The sequence below is a fragment of the Mercenaria mercenaria genome, chromosome 19 (assembly GCF_021730395.1).
Source record: "Mercenaria mercenaria strain notata chromosome 19, MADL_Memer_1, whole genome shotgun sequence".
In the NCBI taxonomy this organism is placed as follows: Eukaryota; Metazoa; Mollusca; class Bivalvia; order Venerida; family Veneridae; genus Mercenaria; species Mercenaria mercenaria.
In genome coordinates, this window is record NC_069379.1 from 4452796 (window position 1) to 4465430 (window position 12635).

At 36.1% G+C, this 12635-nt stretch overlaps 1 protein-coding gene across 4 annotated transcripts in view; it reads left to right on the top strand.

The window, feature by feature from the left end:
- Positions 1–12635, top strand: part of LOC123541760 (uncharacterized) — a 77321-nt gene that overhangs the window by 47676 nt on the left and 17010 nt on the right. For 2 of the 4 annotated variants that reach the window (XM_045327347.2, XM_045327348.2), the window contains exons 7-15: positions 1159–1290; positions 2864–2952; positions 3987–4157; positions 5174–5350; positions 6022–6253; positions 7564–7747; positions 8649–8833; positions 9452–9532; positions 12272–12340. In XM_045327347.2, coding sequence (XP_045183282.2) covers positions 1159–1290; positions 2864–2952; positions 3987–4157; positions 5174–5350; positions 6022–6253; positions 7564–7747; positions 8649–8833; positions 9452–9532; positions 12272–12340 — 1320 coding nt within the window. Of the gene's footprint in view, positions 1–1158; positions 1291–2863; positions 2953–3986; positions 4158–5173; positions 5351–6021; positions 6254–7563; positions 7748–8648; positions 8834–9451; positions 9533–12271; positions 12368–12635 lie in introns of all 4 variants that reach the window. The other 2 variants (XM_053531863.1, XM_045327349.2) reach the window with 1 other exon arrangement.

Sequence of the window (12635 nt, forward strand, 5' to 3'; positions counted from 1 at the left end):
AAATATTCATTGTGAAGAACACACTGATGATATGCATATTTATAGAGAGAGAATACTAAAACCACCTATGCCTTATATCTGGTCATACATATTAGCATTCCCTGCAATAGTTACTTTCCTTTGTGATACATCATTCACTTCTGTCACAAATATTACATAACCATGAAAATCTAATCTGCACTAGATTTGAACTGCCTTGATATTTTAAGTTGAAGAGCGCCTGCTTCTAGTATAGGTGGTTGTGGATAGTTTATTTAACATCAGATTTTTCAAGATGTAGAAATTTGAAGTTTTGTTCTCTCTGTACTAAAAAGTGTGTGTGAAATTTGTATTTGAAAAAAAAAATGTTGATGAAATTATATCTCATTTTTAACAACAACAACAACAACAACAACAAAAAAAACAACAACAACAACACAAAAGCCAAAATAAACTCAAAACAATGCTCTAAATAGCCAGAAACTGGTTCTTGTAGGGTATTTTTTTTTCCAGAGATTAGGAATGAAATGAAACTAATGGTCTTAAAAGCCGGTTTGGCTATTTTCACGGGTGGTCTTTATCACAAGTTTGACTGTATAACACCTTGTCTTATGGCTGCTTTAATTATTTTTTTAATAAATTTAATAATTCAAAGGGACTCAGTAACGTAATAAAAAAAAGGGAAAGGTGCCTTTCTACAGATGTGCGCCACTAGATAATCATTTTGAAATCTAAACATATGAATAAAGTAAATCTTAAAAGGTTTTGACTGAATAGATACTGCTAATTAAAGCACTTTGATTTTAATTTAAGAAAATTATTTCAATCTGAAAGCATTTTCTAGATTTAAATAAAATTACTTAAACCTAGATGTATGTCCCTTTAAGGTAAAAGATTAAATCGTTCATACTGTAAAATCATTTAATTTTGTTGGCATGAAATTTCGTGGTTTTAGTCAAAACGGTAATTTCATAGGGATATGAATTTGTGGAATTCAACTTTTGAACATAAAATGAAGGGGTATTTACTTGTTTATTGCAATTAAATTTCATGGATTGACACAAACACAAAATCCACAGAAATTAGTCCTGCACAGATATTAATGATTTCACAGTATGTGTTTATGCATAAACTCTCTTCATCTCTTACATATCTGTTTTTTTTTTTTGTTCATTTTAGTTGCTTCAAAGTATGTGAAGATAGATAATCAGAACCTGACAATAAAGAGGCCTTCTCCAAATGAACTGGCTGCATCTCAGCCTGCAGCAAAGAAGAAGAATCCTAAAGTAGCTGAAATCAGTGACCAATCAGGTAAGGAGTTTTCTAAAGTAGCTGATATTTCTGACCAATCAGGTAAGGAGTTTTCTAAAGTAGCTGATATTTCTGACCAATCAGGTAAGGAGTTTTCTAAAGTAGCTGATATTTCTGACCAATCAGGTAAGGAGTTCTAAAGTAGCTGATATTTCTGACCAATCAGGTAAGGAGTTTTCTAAAGTAGCTGATATTTCTGACCAATCAGGTAAGGAGTTTTCTAAAGTAGCTGATATTTCTGACCAATCAGGTAAGGAGTTTTCTAAAGTAGCTGATATTTCTGACCAATCAGGCAAGGAGTTTTCTGAAGTAGCTGATATTTCTGACCAATCAGGCAAGGAGTTTTCTAAAGTAGCTGAAATCAGTGACCAGTCAGGTAAGTGGTTTTCTAAAGTAGCTGAAGTCATTGACCAATCGGATAAGGTTTTTCCTAAAGTAGCTGAAGTCATTGACCAATCAGATAAGGTTTTTCCTAAAGTAGCTGAAGTCATTGACCAGTCAGATAAGGTTTTTTCTAAAGTAGCTGAAGTCAGTGACCAATGAGATAAGTTTTTTTCTAAAGTAGCTGAAGTCATTGACCAATGTGGCAAGGTACTTCCTTAAGTAGCTGATATTTCTGACTAATCGGGTAAGGAGTTTTCTAAAAGAGCTGAAGTCGCTGACCAATCAGGTAAGAAGTTTTCTAAAGTAGCTGAGGTCAGTGACCAATCAGGTAAGGAGTTTTCTCAGTGACCTGTCAGGTAAGGGGTCTCCTAAAGTAGCTAACATTTCTGACAAGTAGGGTAATGGGTTTCCTAATGTAACTGATATTTTTGACCAGTCTGGTAAGGGTTTCTTGAAGTAGGTGAACTCGCCGTGAAATCGGTGGCCAGTAAGGGGTTTCCTAAAGTAGGTTATACTTCTGGCCAATTTGGTAAGGGGTTTCCTTAAGTTACTGATATTTCTGACCACAGGTAAGGGGGCCTGTGATGTAGCTTATATTCTGCAGTTTCCTCAGGTACATATACCGGTAGTTGATATTTCATTGAAGAGTTTTTCTAAAGTAGCTACATCATGAAAGGGGACTTGCAAATAGCTGATGCAACCAACCAGTCTGGTATTTAAGGGAATGTTAATACAGCTTGTAGTATATACCAGTCGGATTTGTAGTGGAAATTTATAACTTCTGTTTCTTCTGTGAAGTTTATGGTAAGACAGCAGTTATATTTCATTCCTTTACAAATTTTATTGTCAGTCAACTTAGTCACCATTATTAGCAAAATAACATCCTTTTGTAATGTGTTTTTGAATAAAGTTGCTTTTTTGAAACATGCCATATAATTCGATGACTAGTAAATGACATATTGTGAAGTCATTAATATTCATAGGGGACTAATTTTCATGGTTGAGTCAATCCATGAAATTTAATCCCAACAAACAGTTAAAATTCCCATTCATTTTATGTTCAAAATTTGAAATCCATGAAATCATATCCTCACGATATTGCAGTTTTGACTAAAACCACGAAATTTCATGCCCATGGAATTAAATTAATTTACAATAGTATGTAAAGTTTTTTGTTTCTTTTTTTAAGGAAACTGGATACCATTGGATGAGTATTATTATGGAACACATGATGGGGATGCCTCGTACACGGAGGAGAAAGGAGAATACCGGTTTAAGGTAACTATGGCAACATTGCCAAGATATTAAGTACTATAAATAATCCATAAGTATTAATCTGAATAAAGATTACTTTAATTGTCGGGGGCTTGTTTTGCAAGACACGAAAGTTTCGTTCGAACTGTTGGCTCGAATTTTGACTGTTTAAGAAATAATGTATAAAAAACCATGTTATTAATACATAGAAAGAGGTTATACCTCCACGGAATGATTTCATGAGGTCGAGTGAGCCTGAGTGAATTATTTTTGCACAATATTTCTGTGACACGTTCAGAATTCTTGACGCAGAGCGGATAATTTTCCCATATAGTCACTTTTATATACCCGCCTACTTAGTTAAAAAGGGAGAGCACAGATCTACAGAGCGTGGGGTTGCGAGTTCCATCCATTGTTGAGCATATGTTCTCTGACATATTTATAAAAGACACTATGTCTGATATAATTCGTCCTACACCTCTAATTCATGTGGGGAATTTGACAGTTACTTGCGGAGAATAGGTTTGTACTGGTACAGAATCCAGGAACGCTGGTTAGGTTAACTGGCTGCCATTACAAAACTGGAATACTGTTGAAAAAATGGCATTAAACACATATATATTTTCGTAACTTTTGCTGCCTAATGAGAGAAGAACTGTCTTATAACGGAAGATTTTGCAAGTTTTACAATTTAGGATAAAAGAAAAAGTCATTTGTATTTTATGTCTATTAGCTATTACAACTTACCATTTGTACACAATTTAACCCTTACCATGCTGGACCGATTGGTTCTGCCTTTGCGACCAGTGTAGATCATGATCAGCCTGCACATCAGTGCAGTTTGCTCATGATCTGCACTGTTCCCTATTCAGTGAGTAAATTTTCAGTAAACATCCCTTCAAATGATAAACGGTAATGCCCAAAATAGACGATGGACCATTCCATTATTGAAATTTAGCATGGTAAGGGTTAAGAGCCCTAGTCAGGAACCCATTAGGAATGAAATAAAGGCATTAAACATATAAAACACTCGCCTTCAAGTATTCTTCTTGTTTCAGTGTTGGTACTGTTCGAAGATGTTATACAACAATGTTCGTGCCATGCAGCATATTCAGGGTCATATAGACGCAAGCAAACAGCAGAATATCGACCTCAGTGATCTCACGCAGTGTAAACATTGTTACAAACAGTTTGATACCCCGTTCGAAATGCAGACGCATGTTGAAAAGGTAAAGAAGTTTTATCTGACATTGTGTAGTCCCCTCACTATTGGGAAATGAATTTTCTGGGAGTTAAAGAATTTTTGGGAAACATCTAAGAGGCTTTGAAAGCTTGAAATGATGAAAAAAAAGATTTAGATTACAGTGCAATCTCTGTAGAGCGACACCCTTTGGGAGATACAAATATTGACTGTTATGTAGAGGTTTTTGTTCTGGAGAGGTAAATTTGATAGTATATTTCAGCTTAGGGATACTTTGATAATGTTGTTATAGAGAGGTTTTTGCTTAAGAGAGGGCCACCTTGGAGAGGTTGTACTGTATATGCATATATGCAGTATGTTGGTTACCATGGTTACAGACTGCTGTCTGTTGCAGGTTGATCTTACAGGACATCATTGACTGCTTAAGCATTTTGAACCCTTTTGTTTTGCTAGACTGAAAACAAATGAGCCGTGCCATGAGAAAACCAACATAGTGGCTTTGCGACCAGCATGGATCCAGACCAGCCTGCGCATCCGCGCAGTCTGGTCAGGCTCCATGCTGTTCGCTAACAGTTTCTCCAATTCCAATAGGCTTTAAAAGCGAACAGCGTGGAGCCTGACCAGGCTGCGCGGATGCGCAGGCTGGTCTGGATCCATGCTGGTCGCAAACCCACTATGTTGGTTTTCTCATGGCACGGCTCAAATACATTGTCCAGTAGGGACTGATATTTATTTGAATTGTGTTTTGTTGATGTTGCTGAATAATAAGAACTATATCTTTAACCTTTAGCATGCTAGATAAATTGTCGTCTGCTGGAAATGCCGTCTGCTAAAATTGTAAAGTTCATTCAATTTGCTCCAAAATTGGAAGAAATATTGTCAGAGTAGCAAACAGCTTGGAACCTGATCAGACGCCGATTTAATCGGCGTCTGATCTGGTTCCAAGCTGTTTGCAAAGGCGGTTAAATTCGCCTGCAGCAGGCTAAGGGTTAAAGTGCATTAGTTTTGAGTAAACAGGTGTTATATGGCTGACTGTTTTTCCAGGTGCATTTAAGCAACAAGGTGTTGATGTGTAGGATATGCGAGAAAGATTTTTCCACGCCGCGAGAACTTACAGTACACATGAAGGGAAACCATCACGCGTGTGAAATGCCATATGTCTGCCATTTGTGTAACTTCAAATCATCTATGTATAGTGACGTTGTCGACCATTTCAAAAAGGTAAGAAAACCTTCAAATATTATCATGATTTTCATCTTTACTTTATAAGGGCCTATTTCTGGTTCATACTTTCAGCTGCAGTAAAAAGTTCTGTTGCAAATTGGTGATCATGTTTATTAGTACAGTAGAATACCATAAACTGTGGGACATATCATTTGTTGACTGCTAGAAGAGTGCTATCTTCTGGCGATAAACAGACTATATGGTAAATTGTGAGATGTGTAATGATCTGTGAGACATAATAATAATAATGTGAGACAGGAAATTGACTGTGAGACTTGTAATAATCTGTGAGACTTGTAATAATCTGTGAGACATCCTGATAATCTGTATTCTATCTGAGATAATCTGTAAAACAGCCTATAGTGAGACATCCTATTTGTAATAATCTGGGAGATATCCTATCTGTAATAATCTGTGAGATATCCTATCTGTAATAATCTGAGACATCCTATCTGTGCCAATCTGGGAGACATCCTATCTGTGGTAATCTGTGAGACATCTTATCTGTAATAATCTGAGATATCCTATCTGTAATAATCTGCGAGACATCCTGTCTGTGGTAATCTGTGAGACATCCTATCTGTGGTAATCTGGGAGATATCCTATCTGTAATATTCTGTGAGACATCCTATCTGTGGTAATCTGATGAAGTTGATATTTTATTTCAGAAACATGATTCCTCTCACTACATGTTGTGTCTTTACTGTCTGAGAACGTTTGAGGTGAAGTTTGTGAGTCAGGGCTGGGGTCAGACACAGACATACTACGGTCATCTTCTTAAACATCAGACAAAGAGTGCCACCAAGAAATGTGTCGTCTGCCGGCTAACGTTCTTCAATGCCCAAGATGTGAAAAATCACCGCAAGAATTGCCATGTTGGAAATTTTAAAGATGTGAAAGGTAAGCTTGCCTGGTTTAAAGTCGTACTTGGCATCCTTTTATCTGCAGTAAGAATAAATGTCTGTGAGTGGGGTCGAGGTTTTATTTCCCGGATGAGGAACAGAGGACTGGCTTTGAATCGCTTGTCCTTCACCATAGCAGGTTTGAAACCTGGCTTGGAGTGTAGAATTCTTCCATATGAACTGATTTAGTTGGTCTGTGGATCGCGGGGTCGCGAGTTCGATCCTCTGACGGGGCGTATGTTCTGCGTGACTATTTGATAAACGACATCGTGTCTGAAATCATTAGTCCTTCACCTCTGATTCATGTGGGGAAGTTGACAGTTACTTGTGGAGAACAGGTTTGTACTGGTACCAAATCCAGGAATACTGGCTAGGTTAACTGCCGGCCGTTATACGACCGAAATACTGTTGAAAAACGGCCTTAAACCCAAATCAAACAAAAGCATGGGCTGTTTTATCAGTAAATCTAGGAATTATTCATTTGATCTAAAACATTAAAATGTGTCTGTTTGACGTAAAACCCATTAAAACCAACCAAGGCAAAACAAATTCTTCCAGAAAATTTGACCGAATTCAAAGCAGACATTTTGTGGTGTACTTATTCAGGATACTTGTAACACATGATGCTTAGTAAGGCCTAAAAAAAAAAATCTTTGTTTCCGGTAACATGCTCAAAAAAATTAGGGTAGGTAGGTCGGAAATTTTTTTTTTTTTTTTTGGAAATTTTTTTTATTAAGGCAGACTTTTCGAAAATTATTTTTTTGTTAAAAAATGGTTACAAATAAGGGGGTTATGCCTTTAGAGCATCAGTAAGTTGATTTCTAACATCACTGGCCATGTTTAATACATAAAAAGTGCAGTTTTGCATCTTTTTGTTAAAAAGTTGAAAAAAATATTCTCCAAGGCCATAAAAACATTTAGGGTCGGGCCAGAAATTTAGGGTAGGTCGGGATACCGGAAACAAACAAATTTTTTTTTACGCCTAAGTAGAATGCTGTATTCAAATTTAATTATGGTCACCATACATGTATTGTAAAAGTTTCATGACTATGAAAGCCAGTTGGAGATGTAAGGTTTTTACATGCTAGGAAGCTATTGGGCTGTATCATGGGAAGTGGGCAGTTCTTGTTGGTGGTTCTTTTCAGTAGGTGGTGGTTCTCAGGTATGTGATTTTGGTACCAAAATTAAAGAATGGAATGGCATATTTGATCTTCCTCACTGATTAAATGTTCAAAGGTACTGTATATTGTTTCCGTTTGTCTCAAATTCTAACGAAATGAAAGTATTATAGTTAGTCTCTTTTTGCAGCTCTAACTTCTGGCAGCAAAACTGACAGCGGACAGAAGCAGAAGAAAGGCTCTAGCCTGAAATCTCTGAACGCACCGTCTGTGTCGAGGATCCAGGACTATGGTGAGATCATATTCCCAGCCGAGGCCTCCAATACGAAATGTGTAGAGTGCAAGATGCTGATGTCCTCAACTGACCACTATAAGTGAGTGTTCCATAAGTTTTGATTTCATTTTGGAGACTTTGGATCTATGTTTAGTTTTAAATGTTTCATTTTTATCCCCCCATCCCCTCAGGCATATATTGTAGTGATTGAACTGTCAATTAGTGAGTCTGTACGAACTAGATTGCCTATCTTACACATAGTCAACAAACTACAAACTGGCTAATAAAGATGACATTGACCCCGATATGACTTTTACCTTCAGACTTAAAACTTGAAAAAATGCATCTTTGATCATACACTCAATTTTTCGTTTTTTGTTGGATCTCAAAAGTTTCATTCTCAATGTCTATGAATACTACAGTCGAAATTGTATTAAGAGACCACCCGGGGGACTGCTAAGTAGTGGTCTCTTAATGGAATGAATTTCAGTCAGATGAAAAGAAAAGTTATTTTAACTCAGTGTCAATGTAATTGTATCTATCATGAACATAATGTATTGCTTAAAAATCTGTTTTAACATCGTGAACACTTTTCCAAGTCCACAAACCATGAAAATTATGGCTAGATTGTTTGTCAGTTCGACTGATACAAAGGTTAATTGCATTCAGTCATGTGCAAAACATAATCACTAATTACACAGATGAAGAAATGCCCGGTAGAATTTTGGTACCCGGTCACTTAATACATACTTTTGTCGAATATTTTACTGTCGGGACTACATTAAGGTGGTCACTAGTCGTTTAATAAAAAGTCGTTTAAGGGAATTAATTTATGTACTGAAAACGTTCGGGAGGGATTTTGAACGGTGGTTTAATACAAAAATCGCTTAATAGAGGTGGTCGCAAGTACAATGTCAACTGTATGTATGTCTGCTGCAAGTGTTACGTGAAGTCAATGAAAGGAATTGTGAAAAATTCATACTAAACTTTCTGTATTTCAGAAAATATGTGCATTGCTCAATGTGCCGATTCGCCACCAGCTGTAGCGTGGCTTATGCTAACCACATGATGGGATTCCACTCTGGTCAGATGTCAAGTCTGAATCTAAACATTCCCTGGGAGAGGCCAATGAAAGAGATTATGTACTGTGCTTGTGGCTTTAACTCAAAATATGGCAATAAAATTGGTGAGTTTGAAATTTTTTCTGGTAAGAAGGCATTGAGTAGAACATACAGAAGCATGTTTAAAATTATTTGGAGGGAAAAAAGACAACTGTAAATTATTTAATTTCATGGGCATGAAATTCCATGGGTTTGGTCAAAACCACAATTTTGTGGGGATATGAATTTGTCGATTTCAACTTCTGAACATAAAATGAATGAAAATTTTACTTGTTTGTTGGGATTAAATTTTGTGTCCACATTGTTTATATCAAAAAATATTTTTGTCTACATCACATCACTGGGAAGGCCATCTTTGGTTTCATTATTTATTTGGTCAGCATTGTTTATTATTTAAAAGTCCATAAGAGCCATGCCATGAGAAAACCAACATAGTGGGTTTGCGACCAGCATGGATCCAGACCAGCCTGCGCATCCGCGCAGTCTGGTCAGGATCCATGCTGTTCGCTAATAGTTTCTCTAATTGCTATAGGCTTTGAAAGCGAACAGCATGGATCCTGATCAGACTGCGCAGATGCGCAGGCTGGTCTGGATCCATGCTGGTCACAAAGCCACTATGTTGGTTTTCCCATGGCGTGGCTCATATCATTGCTTATTTTAATAGTCCATGTTATTCATTGCAGCCAACCATCTTGTTTACTGTGCAAAGAGGACATGCTACACCACAAAGCGAACTCAATCAGACACCACTACAGGAAGCACTGGTAAGAAAATCAGCTTCTGCTTTCCTTGAAAAGACAATAAACAACATTAACAACTACAGAATGTTGTCACATCTGTAATACTTGATACTGTTCCAACATGAATACCGTATATTTTCGTTTATAAGATGCACTTGCTTATAAGATGCACTCCAACATCAGGGGTTTCTTTTTCTATTAATTTCGTTGTAGTACATGCTTGTAAGACGCTTCCCACTCTTTGAACCTGAAATATGACTCGTAATAATACGTCTTATAAGCGAAAATATACGGTAATGAATTTTTTCATATTATTAAAGGATTTTCTTATACCATCTGTCTTGGAAAAATCGTTTTAAACACAAAACAAACTAACAAACCATCCGTCTTGAAAGAAGTCATATTTTGTCAAATTTAACCTATTCTGTTCCAGTTCTTAAGAAATCTTTACAATTTAGAACAATTGTGTCTTTATACATTGGAAAATATAAAGAACACTAGAGTTTAATCATCATCTCTACTTGTTAAAGTTGTTGTATGATCACTGTAATTGAATACACACACACAGATTTCTGTAATTAAGTGTGATATGAGCCACACCATGAGAAAACCAACATAGTGCATTTGTGACCAGCATGGATCCAGACCAGCAATAGACTTTGAAAGTGGACAGCATGGATCCTGACTAGATTGCGCCGATGTGTAGGCTGGTATGGATGCATGCTGGTCGCAAACATGGATGCATGCTGGTCGCAAACACACTGTGTTGGTTTTCTCATGGCGTGGCTCATATTAAGTGCAGTATTATTACTATGATTGATTCGAAGTGATACATGATAAATGTAATTACTATAACAAGTGCTATTTTGATTTTTAGCTCATCTGATTTTTTGAAAAAAAATGATGAGTTATTGTCATCACTTGAGCGGTTGTCGGCGTCGGCGTCGGCGTCGCCTGGTTAAGTTTTATGTTTAGGTCAGCTTTTCTCCTAAACTATCAAAGCTATTGCTTTGAAACTTGGAATACTTGTTCACCATCATAAGCTGACCCTGTATAGCAAGAAACATAACTCCATCTTGCTTTTTGCAAGATTTATGGCCCCTTTTGTACTTAGAAAATATCAGATTTCTTGGTTAAGTTTTATGTTTAGGTCAACTTTTCTCCTAAACTATCAAAGCTATTGCTTTGAAACTTGGAATACTTGTTCACCATCATAAGCAGACCCTGTACATCAAGAAACATAACTCCATCTTGCTTTTTGCAAGAATTATTGCCCCTTTTGGACTTAGAAAATCAGTTTTCTTGGTTAAGTTTTATGTTTAGGTCAGCTTTTATCCTAAACTATCAAAGCTATTGCTTTAAAACTTGCAACACTTGTTCACCATCATAAGCTGACCCTGTACAGCAAGAAACATAACTCCATCCTGCTTTTTGCAAGATTTATGGCCCCTTTTGGACTTAGAAAATATCAGATTTCTTGGTTAAGTTTTATGTTTAGGTCAACTTTTTCTCTTAAACTATCAAAGCTATTGCTTTGAAACTTGCAACACTTGTTCACCATCATAAGCTGACCCTGTACAGCAAGCAACATAACTCCATCCTGCTTTTTGCAATAATTATTGCCCCTTTTGGACTTAGAAAATCATTTTCTTGGTTGAGTATTATGTTTAAGTCAACTTTTCTCATAAACTATCAAAGCTATTGCTTTAAAATCTTGCAACAGTTTTTCACCATCATAAGTGGACACTGTACATCAAGAAACATAACTCTATCCTGCTTTTTGCAAAAATGATGGCCCTTTTTAGACTTAGTAAATGATGGGTAGGACAATATTTCTATTATACAAAAAAAAATCAGATGAACGTCAGCACCCGCAAGGCGGTGCTCTTGTTGTACATGTAATTACTAACAAGGATAGTGTATGATCATTGTAATTGATTACAAGTGCTATATAATAATGAGTTACTGTAATTGGTTACAAGTGCTATATAACAATGAGTTACTGTAATTGGTTACAAGTGCTATATATATAACAATGGGTTACTGTAATTGGTTACAAGTGCTATATATATAACAATGAGTTACTGTAATTGGTTACAAGTGCTATATATATAACAATGAGTTACTGTAATTGGTTACAAGTGCTATATAACAATGAGTTACTGTAATTGGTTACAAGTGCTATATAACAATAAGTTACTGTAATTGGTTACAAGTGCTATATAATAATGAGTTACTGTAATTGGTTACAAGTGCAGTATAATAATGATTTACTGTATTTGATTACAAGTGCTATATAATAATGAGTTAGTGTAATTGGTTACAAGTGCTATATAATAATGAGTTACTGTATTTGATTACAAGTGCAATATAATAATGATTTACTGTATTTGATTACAAGTGCTATATAACAATGAGTTACTGTAATTGGTTACAAGTGCTATATAACAATGAGTTACTGTAATTGGTTACAAGTGCTATATAACAATGAGTTACTGTAATTGGTTACAAGTGCTATATAACAATGAGTTACTGTAATTGGTTACAAGTGCTATATAACAATGAGTTACTGTAATTGGTTACAAGTGCAATATAATAATGATTTACTGTATTTGATTACAAGTGCTATAAATAATAATAAGTTACTGTATTTGATTACAAGTGCTATATAATAATAAGTTACTGTAATTGATTACAAGTGCTATATAACAATGAGTTACTGTAATTGATTACAAGTCAAATATTTAATGTAATTGATTACAGGTGATGAGAAGAAGGAAGGCTCAATTCTTGGAATGCTGGGATTAGTGCAAAAAAGTGTTGTGGCCACAAGTAAGGACTTGTATATGTTACCTTAAGGTAGATGACCTGTATTTGGCACTGGCTTATTGATATTTGTATACATTCTGTTAGCATTTACACTATGAGCTGCGCCATGAGAAAACCAACATAGTGCATTTGCAACCAGCATGGATCCAGACCAGCCTGCGCATCTGCACAGTCTGGTCAGGATCCTTGCTGTTCGCTAACAGTTTCTCTAATTGCAATAGGTTTTGAAAGCAAACAGCATGGATCCTGTCCAGACTGCGTGGATGTGCAGACAGGTCTGGATCCATTCTGGTCGAAA